Here is a 26,835-nt window from a genome sequence, read left to right as displayed (position 1 = left end):
TGTAGTCCCAGGCCTACCGGTCAAAGGCCTTCTCCGCATCCAGTGACAGAAAGAACCCTTCCTTTTTTGTGGAAGTAAGCCGATGATGTAAATTAATGGCCTTGATGGTGTTGTCCCTGGCCTCCCTGCCAGGGACAAAGCCCACCTGGTCAAGACCCACCCACGCCGGAACATAAAAGGCCAACCGTGTCGCCAAGATTTTTGAGAAGATTTTTACGTCGACGTTTAAGAGCGAGATCGGCCTATAGTTCGCCACGTCTGAGGGATCTTTGCCCTCTTTAGGTATTACTGCGATATATGCTTCCAGCAGGGTGTTAGAATTAGAAGAGGAGCCCGCTAAAGAATTGAAGGCTTTGAGGAAGCCCGGTGCCAGAAGTTCAGAGAAGCATTTATAATATTGTGCCGTTAGGCCGTCCGGGCCTGGGCTCTTGCCCGGTTTGGTGGCTTTCAGGGCTTCTACCCATTCTTCAGATGTCATCGGCAATTCTAAAATTTGTTGATCTTCCGTGGACAATGCCTGAGGACAATATTTGCGTAAGAAGTCTTTAATCAGGAATTCCCTAGTAGCTGATGAGTCCACACCTTTCTCCTTTGCCCCAATGTTATATAATGTGCTATAGTACTCTTGGAATCGAGGAGCAATATCTTCTGTCCTAGTATGGATCTTACCTTGCTTATCTCTCACATGATGAACCGTGGAGGCAAGGACACGTTTTTGCGTGAACCTTGCTAATAGTCTACCCGGCTTATTCCCGTGTTCATAGAACAAATTCTGCGATAACATCATGCGCTTGCGTGCCTTTTTTGTACAGTTCCTCTCGTAAGAGTGTTCTTGTCTCTGCAAGTTCAGCCGCTACTTCTACGCCACACATCTGGCGTATCATTATGTAGGAAGTATTCTCCAATTGCCTGTTTAAGATTGGCCACATCTGTGATGTCCGTAAGTAAGGAGGCATCTAGTCTCCAAACCTTTGTGAAAGGTTCCCTCTGCTGGAATCGTAGGGTTAGGGTCACCGGATGATGGTCCGACAAGACCAATCGTCGCGTCATGTAGGTACGAGAGATCTTTTTGGGAAAGGAAAATATAGTCCAACCTTGAGTATCGTTGGTGTGGGGACGAGAAGAACGTGTAATCCCTTCCTCTGGGATTCAAGGTGCGCCACGTATCATGGAGAGCCAAAGAGGCCAGACCTAGTTTTACTTGCCTCAAAGCTGAGAAGGGGAGGGACGAGTGTCCTGTGGATGTATCGACACTCGGGTCTAGGGCCATGTTGAAATCCCCTCCTAGAATCAAGAGACCCGATTTGAAAGCGGTAAGTTTCGCAAGCGTATCCTTCAGAAAAGAAACCTGTCTGGAGTTAGGGCAATATACGTTAGCAAACGTCATCGGCTTGTCTTTCCATACCCCTTTAAGGAAAATGAATCTGCCCCCCGGGTCAACCATCTGGTCAGTGAGGCGGAATGCAAGTGACGTTGCCAGTAAAATCGCTACCCCCTTCGTCTTGGACTCAGCACAGGTCGCATGAAAGACCTCAGAGTATCTTTTGTTGGTAAGACGCTGTATATTGTTTGATTTGAAATGCGTCTCTTGAAAAAAGACGATATGAGCTTTTTGTCTATGTGCTTCTGCGAGAAAACTTGAACGTTTCTCAGGAATATTAAGGCCCTTGGCATTAACCGAGAGAACCTTGAGCGATAGAGGAGCTGTAGACTGCATTATGGAAGCCATGAGCATTTAACAGATGAATTTACACCTACCTTTCAAGATAGTAGACGGAGAGGGTAGGAGGTAGGTAGGGGTAAAAAAAAAAGGGGGGGGGGAAGGAGGGGAAGGGTGAAAAGAGAAGATAAGTCAGAAAGAAAAAGGAATGGGCAGCACTCACTGAAAGTGAGGGACACAGAGATTATCTGTATCCTATGTGAGATATGATAAGAACTGGAAACCGGGGTGCTCACCCAAAGAAAAGAAAAAGACCCCTCATGAGGGGCACAAGAACAAAACCGGAGGTAGTCTAAGTCTCGCTAGACTACCTATAAAAAGTAGAGGGTAATCCAAAAAACAGAAAACCCGGTCCTATACCGGAAGAAACAAGGGGGATCCAGCCTCACTTGAGGTGGGGATGTGAACCTGTACCCGAACTGTCCTAACAATCCCACCGTCCAGACCTCCCAGACCAAAGTGGAATTGTGCCTTAACCAAGAAACCCTCCAGCGGATACTAAGGTAGGAGGGTTGCATCATGAGAACACCCATCCCAAAGAGCGATGGGCTCCCCACGACCTCCCCTCCGTTGCCCATATGGCCCGCTAAACCCATCTTAAAAGTAATATTTGAACTCACATTTTTCTGCTACCCAAAAATCTGGAAAACCTGTTTAACTTGAAGTATGTTATATGTCACCTAATTGCGTTTAGACCCACCCCCTGAGAGAGTGACCATTGCATTGAGGCCTCGAATGCTAGCTCCAGCTCCAAAATGCCTCCCACTGATGGAGCCTAACCGGTCTCTGGGACTCGCATAAAGTGGTCATCGCACACAATAGTAGTGAACCATAAGTCAACTGTATAACATAGCATTGAAAGCAACCTCATTTTGTACTAACTTCTATAATTAGCCCCCGCAGAGGCGTTACCACATATATGGATCCCCATCAATACGCTTATAGCTAGACGGCCCCGGAGGACCCTACAACTCTACATATTCTGTAGACGCATGGTTGAAATCTAGGAGCCCCTCCTGAGCCCCCCCCGACTCCGCCAGAGGCGGAGCCCCAGAGGTCACAGCAGGTGCCCCCCTCAGCAACAATACAACAAAGTTGGAACACAGTACAGTAATCATAAACTGATCTTTTCAACATCCACTTCTATCCCCATTTATCATAAGCAGAAACATAAAGGCCCCATTAGCATAGTCAGGACACGGTCACCATATAAGGGGGGGGGGGGGGGTTAGTTGGGGGGGGAGGAGGCGGGGGAGAGCAAGAGGAGGAGAAAGAAAGGTAAAAAGGAATAAAGGAGGGGGGAGGCAGCAGGGAAGCGTAGGGGGGGTGAGGGGAGGGTAGGGGGAGAAGAATCCAGAGTACTCTCATATTATCCATCAAATACTGCAGTACGGCATCTATGTACAATTATATACCCCAGTCAGCTTATGTACTTGTGAAGGAAGTGTGCAGTGGTCGTCCAGGAGTGGAAAAGTTCTTCATGGTGACATAATGGCAGTGCCAGGAGATAAGTCAGTCACATAATATGCTCCCATGAAGCTTTTGTCCCATGCACCTAAATGGTACCATATTGCAGCAAGAAGGGGTCATGAGTACGGAAGGTGGTAGCTTACCTCCCTGTTACTGAGCTCTAGTACTCGTAGAAAGGGGGAGAATTGTTTCGGCTACCAACCAGTACCCCAGAGCTCGGGGTGAGTCTGTCATATTCTCCCTGAGAATTCCGCCTGCTAGCATAGGCGGCTGCCCAAGCCATACCATCAGGCTAATAAGATCAAGAGCAAACGGGAATTCAACATAAGGGAAATCTGGGGTGACCATGTGTTCAGATGGTGATCGGCAATGCCCCGGTGCGTACAGGGGGGGAGTATATGTCAGGAAAAGAGATCAGCTTACCACAGTCCGCAAAGTGTTCCTAATTCTCCGTCCGTCGCCGCACTGAAGACGGCGACGCCCGGGGGCTCTCCTCTGTCTCCATGTCTACTCGGACTCTAGGTGGAGAAGCATCAGAAGGTCTGCGTCTTCTTTGCCTGTTCCTCTGTGATCTCGGGGTGTCATCCATCCGGGTGGGAATCCAGGGTTCAGGTTGAAAGAACGTGCTGTACCAGTCAGGAAAGTTGGTAATAGGGATGCCAAATGTGTCACAGAACTGTTGCAGGTCCGCGGATGTTCTCAGCGAGGCCGTTCTGTTTCCAGCTGTGGCTTGAAGGCAAAATGGAAACTTCCATTTGTACTATTGATTTAAAGTTTTTTTATTAAAGAAAGAAATCAGAGTACAGAATACTGCCAGGGTACCTAAGTACCGCACAATAGCACATAATCAAAACATGTCGATACATACTCTGAAAGTAAGCAACTTTTATCAAAAGAAAGCAAAGGGAAACATCACTATCTAGGATATAACCCGCTACTAGCTACTACTAAGAGGGGGGGGAAAAGGGAGAGAGGGAAATAAGAAACAAATAAATAAATAAATAATAATAAAAAAAGAGAGAGAAAAAAAAAGAGGGGAAAAAAATACACTGTAGCGAACGGACCATCTAAGGTCTCTACGTACCACAGAGTGAAAAGGAAATGGTCAAAGCCAAAAACAGCAATCTCATCCCGAATCAAGTTGTAAGTAGTGATTAGAAAACCTGAACGTCACCCATGGTGACCACATCTTTTTTTCGACGATTCCCTGGCAATTGCTACAGTTTCCTCCATTTGATAAATATTCTCTATGGAGCTAAACCATTCAGGGATAGAAGGAATATCCTTCGATTTCCAGTGTCTGGGAATCAAAACTTTTGCTGCATTCAGCAGGTGTCTAATCAGTGATTTTTTGTAATACTGCATGGAGCAGTCCGCGATGTGGAGTAAACAACATGCAGGCGTAAGAGAGATTGTGGTATCCGTAATGGCTTTGATCAGTTCGCGCACCTTGTCCCAGAAGGGTCTCAGACGAGGACACTCCCACCAAATGTGAACAATGGTGCCCTGGTCTTGCTCACATCTCCAGCAGGAACCAGATGTCAGCGGGTACCATTTTTTTATTTTATCCGGAGTGGCATACCATTGTGTTAAAAGCTTATACGACATCTCCTGCAATCTTGTGCCAATCGCACACTTATGGGCAAAAATGCAGGCACGTTTCCACTGCTTTTCAGTAAAGCTTGTTTTGAGAGCCTTTTCCCATTGCACTCGTATTCCAGAAGCTACCCCCCCCCCCCCTGTCTAGTTGGAGCCAGGAGTACGTAAGAGAAGTAGATCTCGAAACCGGAGCTCCAGCCAGGCAAGTTTGTTCAAAAGGAGTTATCGGTCTAAAGAACTGGTTTTTAAGCTGGGACATTTCTTCTTAAGGAATCAAAGGGTTTTAAGGTGTCAGCCTCTACACAATGTGTCATTAAGAGGGGCATCGATTGGTCAGTGGGTGCAGAAAGGTCCAAGTCCATCCCGGGCAGGAAATCCGGATTGCGAGTAATAGGGGTAAGCGGACCGGGACATGAGGACAATTTATGATGTTTAATCATCGTATGAAACGCTCTAAGCGTAGACCCCACCAGGGGATGCTGCCGCAGATTCTGCGGGAGTTTCCCCCAGGGAATCCAAGATAGGAATCTAAGGTGTAATATGGACGATGTTTCCTCCAGTGTAACCCAATCCTTCTGCCCCCTATGACAGTTCCAGTCCACGATTCTGGCTAAGTGTATCCCGGAGTGGTACAGTTTAAAATCAGGCAGGCCTATACCCCCCTCTTCTTTAAGTTTTGAAAGCGTGTCCAGCTTTATCCAAGGTTTTTGCCCCTTCCAAATAAAAGTGCGTACAATAGCCTGAAGTCGTTTAAAAAAGAGACCTGGGAGTGGGATAGGTAAAGTGTGAAAATGATACAGGATTCTGGGTAAAATTACCATCTTTAGTATGGCAGCTCTGCCAAACCAAGAAAAGGGTCTAGAAGTCCAACCTTTAAGATCTACTTGAATTTTTTTTAGCAAAGGGAGGAAATTAATGTTGTAAATATCCCCAAAGTTAGCCGCCAATTTGATTCCTAAATAGGTAATAGATGACGTTACCCACTTAAACGAGCAGGAGGAGCGTGCACTCTCTAGGGACTCAGATGACAGTGTAAGATTAAGGGCTTCCGATTTAGAGTCATTAATTTTCATATTGGAGATATAGCTGAAAATTTTAAAGGCTTTAGAAAGATTTGAAATTGAATCATGAGGCCGTGTCAAAAAAAATAAAAGATCGTCAGCGTATGCTGCCATTTTAAAATCACGCTGACCTATCTGGAAGCCTTGTACCTCCGGATTTGCATTGACTGTGCGAATAAAAGGTTCTAAAGATAGAATAAATAAAAGAGGGGAAAGAGGACATCCCTGCCTTGTTCCATTGTTTATATCCACTGCTTCTGAAAGAGTGCCGTTGATTTTAAGCTGTGCCCGAGGTTTATGGTATAGGGCCGATATCCACGCCATCATGTGTGATCCCAACCCAATATGTCTGCAAGTAGCAAACATATAGTCCCAGGCAACACGGTCGAAGGCCTTCTCTGCATCGGTTGAGAGGAGAAGGCCCTCAATTCCCCGAGTATGTGCATAATGAACCAAATTAAGGGCTTTTATGACATTATCCCGTGCTTCCCTTCCTGGCATGAATCCCACCTGTTCTGGGCCTATAAGTTTTGAAAGGAAAGGTGTCAGTCTGGAAGCTATTAATTTCGCCAGTATTTTTAGGTCCAAGTTCAACAATGAAATCGGCCTGTAACTTGTACAATCAGTAGGGTCCTTCGCTGGTTTAGGGATCAATGTTACATATGCCGTCGTAAAAGAGCTCGAAGTTGATGAAGAAATTCGGATATGTTCCAGGGCACGAAGTAGGGGAGCTTTCAGGGTGTCTATAAAAGTTTTATAGTAATGGGCCGTAAACCCATCCGGGCCTGGGCTTTTGCCCGGTTTTAGAGTCTTAATTACCCCCATAAGTTCTTCTTCTGAAATCGGCACTTCCAAGCAATCGCTCTCAGCCGGTGATAGAGTGGGCATGCCACTCCCCACGATATATTCTCGTAAAACGGATTCTCTATTTCCCTGAAGCTCTGATGGTTTATGAATCAAGGGGAGATTATAAAGCTTAGTGTAAAAAGCATGAAATTGTGACGCAATCTGGTCCGTTTTTTGTATAAGTTGACCCTTAGATGTCTTAATGGAAAGAATAGAATGTGCATGAGAAATTGTTTTAAGGGTTTTTGCAAGGAATTTGCCACACTTATCCCCATGTTCATAATGAAAGCCCTTCTTGAAATAGAGAATACGTTTTGCTTTAAGATTAAGTAAGGAGTTAAGTTTTTCCCGCGTCTTTGAGGCCTAGTACACACGAGAGGATTTATCCGCGGATACGGTCCACCGGACCGTTTCCGCGGATAAATCCTCTCGAGGATTTGCGAGGATTTTGATCCGATGGAGTGTAATCACCATCGGATCGAAATCCGCACCGAAATCCCATCGCGATGACGTGTCGCGCCGTCGCCGCGATGATGACGCGGCGACGTGCGCGACACTGTCATATAAGGAATTCCACGCATGCGTCGAATCATTACGACGCATGCGGGGGATCCATTCGGACGGATTGATCCGGTGAGTCTGTACAGACCAGCGGATCAATCCGTTGGGATGGATTCAAGCGGATAGATTTTAAAGCATGTCTTCAAATTTTTATCCGCTTGAAATCCATCCCAGGGGGATAAAAATCCGCGGAAACAGATCCGCTGGATTGTACACACCAGGGGATCTATCCGCTGGAGCCGGTCCGCGAATCAATTCCAGCGGATGGATCCTCTCGTGTGTACGGGGCCTTACAGTTCCAACAAAAGCACCTCTAAGTGTGACTGTTTATGTTGGCTTTCCAAAGAAGCAATTTTTTCTGCCAATGCCGAAATAACTTTATCGGCTTCTCTTTTCTTAAGGGAACCAAGGCGCATAAGTTCGCCGCGTAGGACACACTTATGGGCCTCCCAGATCGTCAGAGGTGACATATCCTCTGTATTATTAAGCTGAAAATATAATTTGAGCGCCTCGTGAATTTGTTGGCAAGTAGAGGGGTCTGTCAATAGGGTGGAATTCAACCGCCAGCTGCATGACCTAGGGGGCCTATCTAATTGTGATAGGGAGATCGATACCGGACAGTGATCCGAAAGGGATTGTATGCCTATATTAGCTGCCTGGAGCAAAGGTAAGTCACGTTGCGTAATGAACACATAATCAATTCGGGAGTGCTTTTTGTGCAACAGAGAATAGTACATGTAATCTCTGCCTGTCGGGTATACCAGGCGCCAAGCATCCACCAAGGCCAAAGAGTTCAACTGTGATTTAATTTTCTGTATAATAGAATAAGAAATGCTAGACCTGCCATTAGAGGTATCCTGTAGGGGTAACAACGGGATATTAAAATCTCCACCTAAAATAATACAACCAGTGGCAAAGCCCTTTAGTTCATCTATTAAATGACGACAAAATGCAAGATGGCCTGAATTAGGGAAGTAAGCATTTGCCAGGGTAATCTCTCTATTATAAAAAGAGTGGTACTACTGCGCTACCAAATAAAACTAATACAAGGAAAAAACCAACAAAAATAATTAAATGATAAAAGCTGCGTATCAAAAGGTGAACAAAACCAAAAAATGAATATATAATAGGTAGAGATAGCGCTAATATCAACTAGTGCTGATTGATACAATGTGGTGAGATCCATGACTAAGCCACGTGACGAGTGGCGTAACGCGTGGGGGAGGAGCCTATGTGACGGGAATACATCCTTGTGAGGAGACCATCGCACTGAGCGGCAGTTTTTTAACTCTGAGCCTGTGTGTATCGGCGGATGTGTGAGTTGTTACACCGTCGATGTGGTATCTTGTCCACCCCTCTGGCCATAACAGTATTGTGCTATGAGGCTTGTCCTCTCTTTTCTTTTCTTTTACATATTTTGATCGGAGTGCTTCTGACTGAATTGCTTCACAAGGTCGTTGTCTAATGAAAAGCAGTGTGAAGGAGACATCAGCTGAGTGGCTTGAGTGCTGCATATGGGATTAGTTTGTTAACCCATTATGAACTCACTGTGTTTTATCATTAGACTGATTATTCATTCATGAGTGTTGTTGTTTTCTATTTTTTTATATTTACACTATTCACTGGATTTGAATGATTATCACTCACCACATTGTATCAATCAGCACTAGTTGATATTAGCGCTATCTCTACCTATTATATAATCTCTCTATTATACCACTTTCCTCTGAGGAACAGAAATCGCCCCATAGGGTCAGTGCATTGCTGGGACACTTTAAAATTTGCATGTTTATGCAACAAAATAGACACTCCTTTGGACTTAGAGTTGGGGTTTGGCGCATGGTATACCTCAGGGAAGTGTCTATCAAATAATCTTGGTACAGAAGAAGATTGGAAGTGGGTTTCCTGGATAAACACAAAAGCAGGTTGAGCTTTTTTCAATTCTCTTAAAAGTGATACCCTCTTTTCCGGAGTGCTGAGGCCCCTTAGGTTATGAGAGATCAGGGTGGGGTGTTTGCCTAGTGAGTGATAAGCCATTTCAGCACAGTGTCAATTAACCCAGCCCAAAAAAAAAAGAAAAAAAAAAAAAAAGAGAAAAGTCTCCTGAATAAACAGGCTAGATATAAACAAAAACCGATCGAGCACTCCTCTACCGCTGTAGAGGGGCTCCTCCAATTGTGTCTAACCAGGGGTACACGGGCAGAAGAAAAATAGCCCCGTTGAACACCCGGGGTAGACACAGTGTGGGGTACGTGGGAGAGGCCCATGAAATGGTCAGAAAACACAATGTATTTCATAAATCTTAATAACGAAAAAGCAACTACTCCCACCCGCAGCCTAGAAAACAACATATTATACAGCATAGAACATTGACCCATACATTTATCAAAACGTGCATGGATCAAACACAAAAAAAAAAAAAGGACCAAAATGTTTCCAGCATCCCAGAAGTGCAGAGAGCAATCAAATAATCAGACCACCCTATCCAATGTACTCAAATACACAAATTGCAAGCCGTCAATTCATGTACAACAGACGGGGAATGGTCCCAACAATGAACTATACTTAATCTGGGGCCTGAAAATATAACGGCGAGAAGCAAACAAACAAAAAAAAATGTTTCCTTTTTTTTCTTTTCTTTTCTTTCCTTTCCCTTTACAATTCAAAAAGTCCTTGAAGCAGGGGTGCGGCATCATAGGTGTATTCTCTTGCCCTTGTGCTTCTGGTCACCTGAACCTGTCTTTCGGGGTCCACACCCTGATGTTTTGGATATTTCCCCTTCTTCAGTACTTGTGTAGTTGGGGTTGATTGTTGTAAAGCAGGTGGATTAAGGGGGTCTAGAGGGAACCTAAATTCCCTATACCAATCTGGTAAGTCCACCGGTGGTAGATGAAGAGATTCACAGAATTGCGATAATTCATCCGGGGTCTTAAGGGTGTGGGAAACTCCCTCCACATTGACCGAGAGAGCAAAAGGAAACTTCCATCTATAGGTGAGCTTATGCTCTCTAAGTATATCAAGTAAAGGGCGCAAGGCTCTTCGATTGCCCAAAGTAATGGGTGAAAGATCCTGAAATAAGGAAATCTTCTGCTCATTAAAGAAAATCAACTCATTTTGACGCGCATGTGCCATAATGTCCTCCTTAGGCTTGAAATTCTGAATACAGCAGATAATGTCCCTAGGAGGCGCTGATTCACTTGGACGCACACGAAGTGCCCGATGGGCTCTATCAAAGTCAATTAGGTTATCTGACGATTTCTCCAATAATTTGTTAAAAATGGAGGACAGGGTGGGGACACTAATGTTATGCCTCCTCCCCCTATTTTCCAAATCTTCCAGGTGTCGGTTTACAGCAATTAATTGTGCGGTGTGTGCATTTGAAACCGACTCCAATCGGGAAATTGCAGTGTCTCTTTTTAGACCCAGGCATTCGGCCGAACGAGCCATCTCGTTTAACACTAACATATCGGTTTTGAGTTCAGTAATAGCAGACGCAAAAGTACGCTTAATGTCATCCACAAACATAGTCATATCAGCATAAGTCAACAAATGATCAGAGGGGGGACAATATCTCACCGTTTCCTCCAGCGTAGCTTGCGGATCCTCGCAGTCCTTGCGGTCATTGTCATCTGGCACCATCTTAGAGATATCTTGGCTGCCCGGAATGCTTAAAATTACTGGGATATCTGTAGAGATATCTGTGATATCTGAATTACCTGATGCACCTGCGGTGCCTGTGACATCTGTGTTGCGGGCAACTGAGCAGGACCTGAACAGGTCCGGGATGCTTTGTGATCGTGGTACTGAGGAGGAGCGAGTGGCAGGTAAACGGGGAGGTGGCGGGTTAATTTTGACCATATTCAAGATATTCTGGAGGTATTCTGGAAGTAAACACTATAGGTGAAAGTAGGTCTGGTATCCAAACGATAATCTGCACAGAAACTAAGCAAAGTCAGTATATGGCTATATCGCTATACAGCATATGGCTATGGCTGTGCAGGCAGCATATAGTAGCATGTAGCTACGTCCCAATCCCAGCAGGGGTCAGCAGATGTCAGCAAAATGTCCCAATGAATGCAGGTAGCATACACTAGTATGTAGCTACGTCCTAATACCAGCAGGGGTCAGCAGGTGTCCCAGCGAATGCCTGAACGGAGCCAGAGCATGAATCTGTGCCGAGTCTATGTGGGGGAAAGACAGTACCAGATCGATATCAGAGCGGTTACTGCACGGAGGTCTGACAGGTCTGACAGGGGTGAGTGTATGGCTACACAGACAGCGAGCAAGTATGTCTTCTGCAGAGATCCCAGCGGGTGTCAGCGGATGTCATAGCCACTGTAGGTGTGCAGACAGCGTGCAGTCAGTGTGCGGGTGGTCCTGGCGGATCCGAGGCAGATATCTAAGCAGGGACCAAGCTGAATCAGAGCAGATCAGAGCGGTGTCAAAACGAGGATTTCAGCAGAGGTCAGTGTATAGCGTACATGCTGCGGGGAGGGTAGAGCTCACTCTCTATGCGGCCATTCCCGCTGAGCGTCAAGCCACGCCTCCTCTCCCAACTTCCATTTGTAGACAATGTGCCTGTCACGCAACGATTGTAGTAAGGGGCGCAGGTCTCTTCTATGTTGCAATGTAATAGCTGACAAGTCTTGGTACAGTTGTATGCGAGCCCCTTTATATTCCAAGTTAGCCTGATTGCGTGCTAGGCGCAGTATGTCTTCTTTTTGAACAAAGTTCACCAGGCAGCACACTACGTCTCTGGGTGGGTCTGTGTCTCTGCCTTTGGGTCGGAGCGCCCTGTGACACCTCTCCATCTCTACTGGGGCATCCGGTGGCCTTCCTAGCAGAGTATTGAATATTGCCCATACCGCTTGTTGTACACGTTAGGGTCCCTCCACCGATTCCGGGATCCCCCGGACACATAGGTTCCGCCTGCGCCCTCTATTATCTAAGTCCTCGAGGTGTCTGTGCATGTCCATGAGGTGTTGAGCATGGGAGTTGGAGGCCCTCTGTACTTGCTGTATGGCTGTGTTTCATGGTGGCCGACTCCACGTGTTCCACCCGCGTTGCGATCGTTCTAATCTCCCCCTTCAGGTCAGGGATCGCTGCAAACATGGCATTTTTAATGTCTAAGGCCACCTGCTGTAAGTCAGCCATGCATAAAGGGCGCAGTGTGTGTGAGGGAGCCATACCTTGCGGCAGTCCTGAGGCGGCGTTAGAAGAGGACGGGGTTAGCTCCAAACTCCAAAGTCCGTGGCTTGATATGCGGCCTGCGTGTCCAAAAGGGATTGTGCGGAACATCGCCGGGATTGTCTTGCTGAGCTGCGTGGAGGGATCCATCGGCGAGCTGGTCGTTGCCTGGTTCCTACCTGCCATAGTGGCAGCTGAGAACCGAGGGATTCAGCTAATTATTAGCACGTCTGAGGGTCTGGACAGCGGAGCTCTCCCACTATGCTGCCATCTCGCTCTGGTGCCAGGCCACGCCCCCCAAGATCCGCAATCTTAATCTCTAAAGACGCATTCTTTTTTTTGCGTCTTCTAATCATAAGTTGCCTGAGCTTCTGTTCACATGCATTAAAAAACTGGAACCATTTATCTAACAGTTGTAAATCTTCAATCCCATCATTGGGACTGACATCCCACCTTAACCTCCTTGGAGTGAGATTTTTACAGAATCATTTGCTAAAATATGATGGAGAAATAATATTTTTTTTTTTTTTTAAATATCAAAGAGAGTTAAAGGGGGGATCCAACAGCACAATTAAAAGGAGAACTCGCGAAATGGATAGCAGAGGGGGTACAGAAACAAATTTTGAATAAAAAAGAAGCAGATTACATTAATATCTATGCTCCAAGGATTCCAGTATTATATATATTGCCTAAAATTCACAAAAACAAAGAATTTCCACCAGGCCGACCCATTATTAGTGGGATTGATTCCCTTTTTTCCAGACTTGGAGAATACCTTGACGGCGTTTTCAAACCTTTAGTATCCCAAAACCCTTCATATTTAAAGGACAGTAGAGACCTCATAGTACTTCTACAACAAATTATATCCACTAAGAATACTCTATTGGTTACAGTGGACATTGAGTCCCAATATTCAACATAAAGACGCGTTGGTTGCTGTGAAATGGGCTCTTTTGAGAGAGTCCAGACTCAAGAAAGTCCAGATTAATTATCTCATTAAGGGTCTACATTTGGCTATGAATAATAATTTCTTCTGGGCTAAGGATGAGTTCTACAACCAGACTGGGGGCGTGGCTATGGGGGCACGATATGCCCCCAGTGTGGCGAATGTAGTTCTCAATAAGTGGGAACAAGAAACTATTTTCAAAGATAGAAACCCATCATTGACCTTTTATAAAAGGTACATTGATGATATTATCTTGTTCTGGGAAGGGTCTATGGTCAGTTTTGGACTTTATTTACAACAAATGAATAATAATGTCTTTTGGTTGAAGTTTTCTGCTGAATGCAGTGATGCATCTGTTAACTATTTAGATCTTACTATAACTAAAACAAATGGCTCATTTAAAACTAAAACATTTTTTTAAGGCCAGGGACTGAAATGGTTTTGTGCCAACTGGAAGCTGCCACCATCCACAGTGGATAGGGGCAGTCCCCAAAGGACAATACATGAGACTGAGGCGTAATTGTGCTAATGACAATGATTTCCTCAATCAGGCTGAGGTGCTTACTGGAAGATTTACAGAAAAAGGCTATCCGTTGGAGACACTTTCCAAAGTTTTGTCACAGGTGTCCTCAATGGATAGGCAATCCCTCTTGATTACCAAACCAAAGACATAATACAAGGGAGAACTTGCTTTTGTGTCTGGTTTTCATAGACAATTTAGACAGGTTGAAGCCATTTTTAAAAAACATTGGCCCATTTTGCTTAAGGATAAAGATCTTATATCCTCAATCCCATCTAAACCTAGATTTATTTACTGTATAGGAGAGCTCCGGGACTAAGGATCAAAATAGCAAAAAATGTGCCGGACCCCCCAAAAAAAATCTACTTTTCTGGATGGCTCTGGATTCCATTTCTGCACGAGGTGCAATGCGTGCAGAATTACTAGGAGAACAGGGGACTCCAAGAAAATCAGCCAGTTTCAATCCAAGGTGACACAGGAGACCTTCAAAATAAAACCATTTATCACATAAGATTTGGACCATGTGACATATGTGTTGGAGTGTCCCTGTTCCCTTCAGTACGTAGGACGGACCCCAAGGAAACTGAAAATTAGGATAAATGAACACTTTAGAAATATGAGGAAAAGTTTTCCTAATCACAGCGTCTCGAGGCATTTCAAACAGTACCATAATAGTGATCCCTCAGTTTGCCATTTTTATGGAATTGATCGGATCTCTAAACATTGGAGGGGAACACATATGAAGAAAGAAATTTCTAAAAATGAAACCAGGTGGCTGTTCAAACTTCAAACTATGCAGCCTCTTGGTATGAATATTGAGCTAGATCTCAATTGTTTCCTCTCCAATGAATGAGATTTAATATGCCAACTCCCCCTTTTTTCTGATAACACTTTCTTTCTCTCATTCATTAAGTATTTTTTATATTGTTGTTTTTTTCTACTCTGTTTTGAATATTATATATATTTCTCATCTATAAATATATTTGATATTAACATCCTATATAATGGAATTTGTTTTCCATACTGTGGGATGGGAGTTTTTTCTCATCCATGGATGTGCTAGTCCATATATTGGACGCTTATGGCCGTGTAGGCTAAGGGTTTAGAGTAAATGGGCAGCCTCCCTCCGCGAGAAGGGGATTATTGTACTCATTTTTTTACTTATTGAGATTTCCGAATCTTTTTATTAACTGCTTGTCGACCAGTTATGCGGCGGCAGGTCTGCTCTGCTAGGCGAGAGCACGTAGCTATATGTCACCTCGCCCAGCAGCCAATAGGGGCACGTGCGCGCCGCTGGACTCCCGTGCGCGTGCCCGGCAGGCGCGATCGCCGCCGGGCACCTGCAATCGCTCGTTACAGAGCGGGGACCGGCAGCTATGTGTGTAAACACACAGCTCCCGGTCCTGTCAGGGGAGAAATGCCTGACCGTCTGTTCATACAATGTATGAACAGCGATCAGTCATTTCCCCTAGTGAGTCCACCCCCCCTACAGTTAGAACACACCCAGGGAACATACTTAACCTCTTCCCCGCCCCCTAGAGTTAACCCCTTCCCTGCCAGTGGCATTTTTATAGTAATCCAATGCATTTTCATAGCACTGATCGCTATACAAATGCCAATGGTCCCAAAAATGTGTCAGAAGTGATCGCCGTAAATTACTAGTAAAAAAAAAATATTAATAAAAATGCCAGAAAACTACCCCCTATTTTGTAAACGCTATAACTTTTGCGCAAACCAATCAATAAATGCTTATTGCGATTTTTTTTAATGAAAAATATGTAGAAGAATACGTATCGGCTTAAACTGAGGGAAAAAAAACGTTTTTTATATATTTTTGGGGGATATTTATTATAGCAAAAAGTAAAAAATATTTAATTTTTTTCAAAATTGACGCTCTATTTTTGTTTATAGAGCAAAAAATAAAAACTGCAGAGGTGATCAAATACCACCAAAAGAAAGCTCTATTTGTGGGAAAAAAAAGGACGTTTTTGGGAGCCATGTCGCACAACCGCGCAATTGTCAGTTAAAGCGACGCAGTGCCGAATCGCAAAAAGGGGCCTGCCTGGTCCTTTACCTGCATTTTGGTCCGGGTCGTAAGTGGTTAAGAAAAGTTCAAAAAACAAAAATCGCAGGTTTTCCCTCGCAGGGGGTGTTCACTATCAGTACCAAATGATAACTTCAGCCTCCTGGCTTATACATACAGCAGTGCTGCTCAGGCATTCCACTTCAGGCTCTCATCTGTCTCCTTCAGACTATTTCCCTTGTTAACACCTTCCATATAGGTAGCAGTCCCTCACTGCTCTGACCCTCATGCTGCGTACACACGATCATTTATCGGGTTGTAAAAAACTATGTTTTTTAAAAATGTAATTTAAAACGATCGTGTGTGGGCTTCAGAGCATTTTTTTGGTTCTGAAAAACGACAAAAAAAAAAATCGAACATGCTCTATTTTTTAACAACGTTTTAAACTATGACTTTTTTTTGGGTTGTAAAAAATGATTGTGTGTGTGCTTTAACAACGTGAAAAACCCGCGCATGCTCAGAAGCAAGTTATGAGACGGGAGCGCTCGTTCTGGTAAAACTACCGTTCGTAATGGAGTAAGCACATTCATCACGCTGTAACAGACAGAAAAGCGCAAAACGTCTTTTACTAACACGAAATCAGCAAAAGCAGCCCCAAGGGTGGCGTCATCCGCATGGAACTTCCCCTTTATAGTGCCGTCGTACGTGTTGTACGTCACCGCGCTTTGCTAGAGCATTTTTTTTACACTATCGTGTGTAGGCAACGTCGTTTTAATGATGAAGTTGAAAAAAACTTAGTTTTTTCTAGAGGCTGAAAAACTTAGTTTTTTACAACCCGAAAAATTATCGTGTTAATTTGGCATTAGACTTGGGTCTCTGGCTTTCACAGTGCAGCTTGTGCTCTCTGGCTACTCCAGTGCACACCTGCACACCTGCACTCCCTAAAGGACAAGGTTCCTTTCTTTCATGTTAAGGCCCATTTTACTAGGTCTGTGGGAGTTTCTTGGGCATTTCAGCATCTGTTTTGCAGATATGTAAGGCTGCCACATGGTCTTTTGTTCATACGTTTGCAGCTCAGGGCTTGTTTTCTCAGAGAATAGGTGCAGGAACTCCCTTCTTCTGAGTCACCTCTTGTGTCCACCCCCTACACACCTCCAAGCACTATTAATTGGTTTCACCCCCTATCCACCTCTGAGCACCATTCCTTGGTTCCACACCCTACCCACCTCTGAGCACCATTCATTTTCTCCAACCCCCACCCACCTCCAAGCACCATTCCTTGGTTCCACCCCCTACCTACCTCCGAGCACTATTCCTTTTCTCCATCCCCAAGCACCATTCCTTGGTTCCTCTCCCTACCCACCTCCGAGCACTGGTCCTTGATTTCACCTCCTACCCACCTCTGAGCACTATTTCTTGGTTCTACCCCCTACCCACCTCTGAGCACTATGCCTTGGTTCCACCCCCTACCCACCTCTAAACATTATTCCTTGATTCCACCCCCTACCCACCTCCAAGCACCATTCAATGGTTTCACCCCCAACCCACCTCTGAGCACCATTCATTGGTTTCACCCCCAACCCACCTCTGAGCATCATTTATTGGTTTCCACCCCCTAGCCACCTCTGAGCACCATTCCTTTTCTCCAACCCCCACCCACCTCCAAGCACCATTTCTTGGTTCCACCCCCTACCTACCTTTGAGCACCATTCCTTTTCTCCATCCCCAAGCACCATTCCTTGGTTCCTCTCCCTACCCACCTTCGAGCACTAGTCCTTGATTTCACCTCCTACCCACCTCTGAGCACTATTCCTTGGTTCTACCCCCTACTCACCTCTGAGCACTATTCCTTGGTTCCACCCCCTACCCACCTCTAAACATTATTCCTTGGTTCCACCCCCTACCCACCTCCAAGCACCATTCATTGGTTTCACCCCCAACCCACCTCTGAGCATCATTTCTTGGTTTCCACCCCCTAGCCACCTCCGAGCACCATTTCTTGTGCCACCCCCTACCCACCTCAAAGCACCATTCCTTTTCTCCACCCCCTACCCACCTCCAAGCACCATTCCTTGGTTACACTCCCTACCCACCTCCGAGCATCATTCCTTTATTTCCACCCACTACCCACCTCCGAGCACCATTCCTTGGTTCCACACCCTACCCACCTCTGAATACTGTTCCTTGGTTCCACCCCCTACCCACCTCCGAGCACCATTCCTTGGTTCCACTCCCTACCCACCTCTGAGTACTGTTCCTTGGTTCCACCCCCTACCCACCTCCTAGGAAATTTTCCTTGGTTCCACCCCCTACCCACATCCAAACACTATTCCTTGGTTCCAGCTCCTACCCACCTCAGAGCACCATAACATACATTCAGAGCTGGAGGTGCCGGTACTGCGTTCCCCCGCGTTCCTGCTGAAAAAAAGCCCTGCGTTTGCTAAATTTTACCAGGTAGATATTCAAGCCTCTACTGATGCCTACTTTAGCCATAAGGTGCTGTAAGCAGCTGCCTAGTTGGGGTCTTATAGCCTTGTTTGTTTTGTGTGCAGGCTTGTTGGCAGTTTTTTTTATGTGTTGCCCTCATTTTTTATATTGCTATTGGATGTTCCCATTGCCTAAGAAAATGCCGATACAGGACACAGGACAACCCCCCTGGTTATTATTATTATTATTGCTTAATGAGAACTGTCACTGGGAGGGGTTATATGTGAAATAAAGTCTGTATGTCGGTATTATTATATTAATAATCGATATTCATATTGATGAGAAAAATTCCAAGAAAATCCGTTCCGTTCTTGTGTAAAAACTCCAAAATGTATTTAATGATAAAATAGTAAAATATCACATGAATATCATCAATTGTAGAATATAAAAATAGCATCAATAAGTTTCTTAATCTTGAAATGAAAGTTGCAAATATATATCTTTGTGTGTGTGTGGCTATGTCAGCCTTCTTCTAAGTGTCAGTGAGCGTGTTCTAGCATGTCAGCTCATTTCCAAGTGTGAGCTTGAGTGTGTGCCGCATTCAAGAGAAGAGAGAGCCCAAATATAACCTACCCCCACCCTTCTAAAAATACGTCATGTAACGGTTCATTTTTGACTTGTTCTACAAAAAACGCGCCAAATTCAAATCTTCCTTAGAAGAGAAAGAGAGGGTCAATTACTCTCAAATTCCTGAGGATAGGGCTGTAAGCTGTGAATAAGTAGCTACATTTTAACCTATATAAGACAAATGTCCTTTAACATCTAAATCAAATATACATATATATATACATACATATATATATACATATACATAGAAATACTGTAGTCTACAGAAAGAATTATATTCCTAACTAAAATACGTTTACATCTTACAACATGTAACCTTATATCTTCATTTGCCATGATGGGGGAAGGTAGGATGTCTATATGAAGCCAGCTAGGCTAATGACAACCATATGCCAATTATACCATAGAAGCTTATGAACTATATACTTAAATATATAACAAATGATATAATTCACTTTTCCAAATCCAGACACTATATGGAATACTTTAAATATATCCAAGTCCATTATTCTCAAAGACCCAACTCCATTCATTCATGTGTTAATATTGTTAATAGATGAATATTAGATATTAGATTAAAGAAAATCTTTATAACAATTCCCTCTCAAAATGATTGATTAACAATCTTTCATTTTCCATCTAATCTCATTCATAATCATTTGCTTCACATATGTATTCATTCATATAAATCCTAAGATAATTGACTTGAATATATTCTCAATTCCAATTCCACATAAGGAAAAGTGATTTCAAAAAAACTTTTGCTTCATGTACCATAAAATATTTTTTTATACCTTATTCATTTCTTCTTCCTTTTGCCATAAAATCAACCCCTTAATATTCCTAAATCCATGACTGTAGCATAGTTGTACAATACTTTGAAGTATGAATGTCACTTCAGAAATATATATTTCATATTTTCCCTCCAAATTGTGCTCAGCATATTTAACTATAATCCATACAACATTTCTAATAACCTTGTCAAAATGTAAATATAAAATATGTTCCTAACTTCAATTTGTTCATATATGTGAGATGACTTCAAAACTAAATGCATATTACAAGGTAAAGTTAATCCTAACTTGTTTATGTACCTTTTAAGAAACATGTACTCTAGCTTAATTAACACCAGATGTTCCTACTAACTAGACTTCATTGTAAAAAAGTTGAACCCTTTCAACTCTGAAAGTACACTACATTTGTTTTTAAAAATTGGTGTGTAAAAAATATCTCTTCTTGATATGAAAAACATATCTCGTCACATAAAAAGTTCATATATAAAAACTACAATATATCTGATGGATAAAATTATATCATCAGTCGTCAAAAATAAAAAGTCAATTGTTTTTAGAAATTTCCCTCTCATTAGAGGTATTGATTCTTCTTTCTTTTTCTTCCTCTTGTACTCCTGTACTGTAAAGTTGAAAAACTTTATTGAACATAAAAAGACAACAATAATTATGACAAATGAATCTCATATGTCATCTTCTCCCAGAACTATTTTCTTAAGTTTCAAAGGGCTTGTTTGCATCTGGAAGATCTTAGAAATATGACATTTCTCTTCTTTTGGTGACTCATAAGTCAGATCCTGTAAAAGAATGCAGCATCAATTTTTTTGAATGAAAAAATACATTTTATATATCCTAATATTTCATCATGACATGAAAAACATATTTTGATTATAACATTTGTAATTGCCTTACTTGACTTTATTTTTCTTAAACTAGGCCTATACTTCTTATACTATTTTCTGTGTATTTTAAATATTACAAGACGCAATTTCTCTTTTTTTGTCATGACTCAAAACATTGTTTTAACAAACACAGAAATGTTTTCAATCAACCCAGAGGACTGAAATGAAATATATCCATTCACTTCTGCCCTACAAATTTCAGAGTAATGCGTGCTGTACTGTAATTTTTATCTTCCAATTCAGCATTTTCTGTAGAATTTTGGCTGAATGATATTTTTTGAGTAGCACATAGAATAACCTGCTGAATGAATCTTGATATCATCAACAAATACTAGCTTAAAACCTCTCTCAGCAGTTCTAAAAACATCCTTTTGTACACTTTGCTGAACATGTTCTGTTATTAAATCTACCTGTATAGATTTAGATTTTAACGTTTTAACAAATGGGCAATATCTGTCATATAATTCTCCTGAATTAATTCTCTGTAGGAGAAGTTTTAATGATTGATCAGATGTCGGTAATATGATCTGACTAGATCTCACAATCTTTTCTGTTACTTTAACTGCAAAATAAAGACTTAACAATTGCTTATTATGTGCATCAAATGTCTTTTCCATATTTGTCAAACCTCTGGAGAAATATCCGATTATTTTCTGATTACTGTTTTTTAATTGTGACAAGGTAACTGAAATCGAATTCTCTGATAAATCAGTGTACAATCTCACAGATGGACCAATTTCAATTGTACTCAATGAATGAGCATTCCGCACATCCCATTTCAACATTTTAAAGGCATCTGTCTGGGGTTGACCCCATTTATCAAACACATCATCTTTTTCTCTCAACAAATCAAATAATGGTTTAACTTTATCATCATACTTCTGTAAAAACTCTTTGCAACACTTTATTTCGTTCAAAAATTTATGTAATGCCTTGTAAGATGTTGGAACTGGAAAAGCAGAAACTTTTCTGATTTTTTCCTGTGATAATCTTCTATGTCCATGACTAATTTGCATGTGCATGAATATTACATGACTTCTCATCAATTGAACTAGTTCAGTATTCAGTTTCAGCCCTGCTGTTTCTAATAGCAAAAATAACTCTGACAAAAGAGTAATGTGCTCTTCTGTAGTTTGTGTGGTCAACAAAAACTTGTCCACATGCTGGAAAATACATTCTGGTCTAGAGAATTTAGATAATACTTCCTGCAAACTCTCATGTACTATGCCATCACTAATGTCCAATCCTGGAATTAATCTAGTGAATGCATAGGTTTCTTTATTAAAGCTGAATGCAAGTTTATATTGACAGCTTTTAGTTAATGGTACTGAAAACGTACTGTTGGCTATTTCCAATACAGAAAATATTTTAGCCTTGGCATCCATGTGTGACATTAAATTTAAATCAGGAATAATAGGTGTGTCATTTGTAATGCACTTATTCAATGCTCTTACATCAACTGATAACATATACTCATCATCAGCATTCTTGATAGGCCAAATGCAATTATTTACCACAGATCGTGTTTTCTTTAATATTCCTTGCTGTAAAAATTCTTGTACAATGTCAGAAACTGGACCTATTGCTTCTTGTGGCAACTTATTTTGACTTTGAGGTTTGGGATCTTTTCCTTCAATATCAATTTCAATATCTTTAAACACACCTGTGTCATTTTTGGTCTGACTCCAAAGACTTTTATGTGTTTGAACCAATTTCTCCAATACAAGATTGGCTTTTGTATGAGGCCATTTAAAATCTGAAGACATGTCAGCGACTGCTGTAGAAATGTTCCCAACATTACTGTAAATAGACTGATCTATTAAAATTGGAGCAACATAATTTAATGTTGGAGAAGTTAAAACTTCTTTTTTCCTTGATTTAGTCAATGGAAGTAATCCATTTATCTCATTGTCAGTATTGTTTGTCTTATTGATTGAACTGTCATTAACAGTCAATGTACTGATCTGCTTGACTTCTGAGGCATAAGGCAAGTCAATCGACTTTGAACAAGGATGAACAAATTGCTCAAAATGTTCCTCCTTTCCTAATTCCAATGTTTTTTCTTTGTGTACATATCCACTTTCTTTACTCTGAAAGCAATTAGCATTTCCTGTCTGCTCAATTCTGTCTGTGACGTGAATCTCATCATATCTGGGTGTGGCCATACAAGTGGCAACTCTGATTTCTCCATCTTTCCTTTGTGTGTTTAAACTCTGTCTATCTAGACTTTCTGTACATATTGTATCTTTATTCATTACTTTAGTTTTAAACAAAACTTCAAGTTCCTGGTCATATTTTCCAATTGACCGCTTTACCGGCACAACAGACTTTTTCTTAGAATCATCACTATCATTACTGTAGCTTAACTCTGCTTTAAACATTACATTATTCTGTAATTCCAACAACTGAATATCTTTTATTTGAATTGCACTTTGCAAATCATCTATTCGTTCAGTCAAAATTGAACATTTAGTACATAGACTATTGTCCTTCCCTGTTGCACAATTATCATTCCTTTCAGGAGCTAAAATCATTGCATCAAAAACTTTAACAAGCTTCATCAAATTCCTAATCTGTTTGCTGAATTTCTTAAAAGTAAATTTTGACTTTTGGATCTCAATATTAGATTGTAAGCATTCATTGAACATGTACCTCCATAATTCATCATCTTTAACAAATTTTGACAGATTTTTGAATTCTAAATTACTCTCACTAGATAATTCATTAATAAAATCCATTACTTACCAATTTAGGACGACTTCTTTCGCGCTTTCCCTCTCTTTACGGGAAATTACGTCATCAAGAAACAGGATTTTCTTACGTGTGTAAACTTCTTCACCAAATAATTCTATGTTTCCAGATCCATTCGATGATGCTGAAAGTTCTTTCGTTTTTATTTCTCCTTGAAGCTTGTCTGCATGATCAATGCTTGTTTTCCCTCTCGACAAGCGATAGGAGAAATAATTCAAAAACGTTCGATATTCAAGCAAATCGATTCTGGCTAAGGCTCGCCATTGAAATAAAGTCTGTATGTCGGTATTATTATATTAATAATCGATATTCATATTGATGAGAAAAATTCCAAGAAAATCCGTTCCGTTCTTGTGTAAAAACTCCAAAATGTATTTAATGATAAAATAGTAAAATATCACATGAATATCATCAATTGTAGAATATAAAAATAGCATCAATAAGTTTCTTAATCTTGAAATGAAAGTTGCAAATATATATCTTTGTGTGTGTGTGGCTATGTCAGCCTTCTTCTAAGTGTCAGTGAGCGTGTTCTAGCATGTCAGCTCATTTCCAAGTGTGAGCTTGAGTGTGTGCCGCATTCAAGAGAAGAGAGAGCCCAAATATAACCTACCCCCACCCTTCTAAAAATACGTCATGTAACGGTTCATTTTTGACTTGTTCTACAAAAAACGCGCCAAATTCAAATCTTCCTTAGAAGAGAAAGAGAGGGTCAATTACTCTCAAATTCCTGAGGATAGGGCTGTAAGCTGTGAATAAGTAGCTACATTTTAACCTATATAAGACAAATGTCCTTTAACATCTAAATCAAATATACATATATATATACATACATATATATATACATATACATAGAAATACTGTAGTCTACAGAAAGAATTATATTCCTAACTAAAATACGTTTACATCTTACAACATGTAACCTTATATCTTCATTTGCCATGATGGGGGAAGGTAGGATGTCTATATGAAGCCAGCTAGGCTAATGACAACCATATGCCAATTATACCATAGAAGCTTATGAACTATATACTTAAATATATAACAAATGATATAATTCACTTTTCCAAATCCAGACACTATATGGAATACTTTAAATATATCCAAGTCCATTATTCTCAAAGACCCAACTCCATTCATTCATGTGTTAATATTGTTAATAGATGAATATTAGATATTAGATTAAAGAAAATCTTTATAACAATATGGGAGTCCCTACAGTTCTTTTTGCCAGTGTCCAATTACTTAAAGGGTCACTAAAGGAGATTTTTTAACTAAATAGCTTCCTTTACCTTACTGCAGTCCTGGTTTCATGTCCTCATTGTTCGTTTTTGCTTTGATGTTGCTGTAATTCCTCTCTGTTCTGGACACTTCCTTGTCTGTTTCCTGATAACCACAGTACTGGGAGATGTCTCACTGTGGTCACTAATCAAGGAGGTGTGATTACTGTGTGTCTAAAACTCCTCAGCACCAATCCAGTTTCGTTTTACAATCCATCACTGCCCTCTATTGGCTCTCTGGCTCTGTACATCAGAGAACCAGGAAACAACAGCAAAAACGAAACTAAACTGCAGGTACATTATATGATTGGTTTTTATCTATTTTTAATCATTTTTAAAAGGAATCAGTTAACTATCATGTCTCTGTACCCTGTAAACAGTCATTTCAGCAAAAAAAAAAAAATTCCTTTAGTGACCCTTTAAAGGTAGCAACATATAACCCAGTTGGCTAAGAATATGCCTGTGTCCTGTATTGTACTCCAAGAAATGGATTTTACAGGTAAGTCAAAATCCTTTTTTCCCAAGGTCCTTTGTTAGTCATCTGATCAATCCTAGGGGCAAAACGCCTATACTCGTATCGCTAATTATGGTGATTGCATAACAAAAAACGATTTAGGTGTAACAATTACCAGTTTTGCTACAATATAACGTGGTCCATTGTAGAAACACTGTTCCATTCTTTCACAGCCTACCAGCACAAACAACATCCGCATCAAATTTCTCCTATAATGGCCAGAGGTCTGATATATCTGGAAGCACTCTACTAACACCTACAGATAGAACTTTTCGATTAAGCACAGGTAAAGTAAATAGATAAGCAGTCTGGTTTTCTCTTTTCGTCCATGGACGGACACAGCCTTCACAAAACTTGACATATGGTTATGTTCCTGTTCATAGGAGAGGACTAGGCAGAACATGTTAGATATTTAAATACATGTTACTTTAACAGAGTTGAACAGTCCCACCCAGGGGGTGGTCCCTCCGGACATAACCCTCCGCCCTGCAGCATGCAGCCTCAGTTTTTTTCTGCCTAGCAGAGGAGAAGGACGTGGCTCCCTTTGGGCCCAGTGCCCTGATTTTTTTTTTTAATTTTGTTTTATTTTTGAGATTCTTCTATCAACTGCCGGCTGGGGGACAGGCTGGATAATATAAATCCTTGTAGTCTCCCCAGTCCGGCCATCGTGCGTGAGCAGACCTTAGCTACGCGCTGGGTCGGCCACGACTTACCCCGTGGCAGGGGTGGCTGGTGGGCTTTTTGCTCCAGGGTCCACATATGACTGGACTGTTTCACTCACAGTGGACTGGGCCGACAGCTACTCCAACTAGGTTGTAGGCCTGTCAGGAATGCACCAGCGGGTCCTCGCATGGACGGGTAAGTACGGTTCCTCCTGCCTCGATGGGTTGGAACATCTGGGCATTGCTGGGATTCTCCTATCCTCCCTTTCCCTGCTCTCTGTCACATTTCACCTTCTGCTCTAAAGGGCTTGCTGCGACTGGGGCGGACCTGTGGGGGGGCTCCAGGTCCCGGTGGGGGACTGTGGGGTGTCGGGCCCGTTTTTTTACTGGGGGGGGTGCTCTGCCTCGGAGAAGTCCCTACCTTGGCCTTCTCATCCACATCGTGGTGCTCCACCACCATTTTTGCGGTGCCGACGCCATTTTTAGTATGCCTGCTGTTTCTATTGCATTTTCCCATTGGTGGACATTTTGTTGTGGCCACGCTGTGGCACAGGTTGATATTGCGGGCGGCCATTTTCTTGTGGTTGCGGCCTTTTTTCTCTGAGGCGTCTGGCGGCCATTTAGGTCTCTGTTGTCTCTGGATCGCCAGATTCAGGTAGGTCACCTAGTCAGAGTCGGGTCCGGGAAGTCGTTTCTCCCCTTCCAGTGGACGGTGATTACGACGGATGCCAGGCTCACAGGTTGGGGGGTGTCTGGGGGGGTTCAGTCGGCCCAGGGTCTCTGGACTCCGGAAGAATCCCGTCTGCCGATCAATGTCCTGGAACTTTGGGCGATCAGGCTGTGCCTCTCCGTGAGGTTGCAAGGTCGCCCAATCAGGATTCAGTCGGACAACGCCACGACGGTGGCTTAGGTAAACCATCAGGGGGAACATGGAGCTCGGCTGCAGCG

The 26,835-nt window shown here is 42.3% G+C and overlaps 1 protein-coding gene and 1 long non-coding RNA gene across 2 annotated transcripts in view; one reads left to right on the top strand and one right to left on the bottom strand.

Annotated features, from left to right (window-relative positions):
• Window positions 1–26,835, top strand: part of RNF212B (ring finger protein 212B) — a 277,775-nt gene that overhangs the window by 169,069 nt on the left and 81,871 nt on the right. Inside the window, exon 10 of the mRNA XM_040354528.1 lies at window positions 25,399–25,511. Within this exon, the coding sequence (XP_040210462.1) occupies window positions 25,399–25,511 (113 nt within the window). The remainder of the gene's footprint in view (window positions 1–25,398; window positions 25,512–26,835) is intronic.
• Window positions 20,210–23,706, bottom strand: LOC120941226. Its single transcript, XR_005749530.1, has 2 exons — window positions 23,426–23,706; window positions 20,210–20,575 (listed from the first exon to the last, which is right to left on the bottom strand). It is a non-coding gene; the product is annotated as an uncharacterized LOC120941226 (long non-coding RNA).

Source organism: Rana temporaria, chromosome 1, assembly GCF_905171775.1.
Source record: "Rana temporaria chromosome 1, aRanTem1.1, whole genome shotgun sequence".
Taxonomy (NCBI): Eukaryota; Metazoa; Chordata; class Amphibia; order Anura; family Ranidae; genus Rana; species Rana temporaria.
This window is presented reverse-complemented; position numbering and strand designations above follow the sequence as displayed.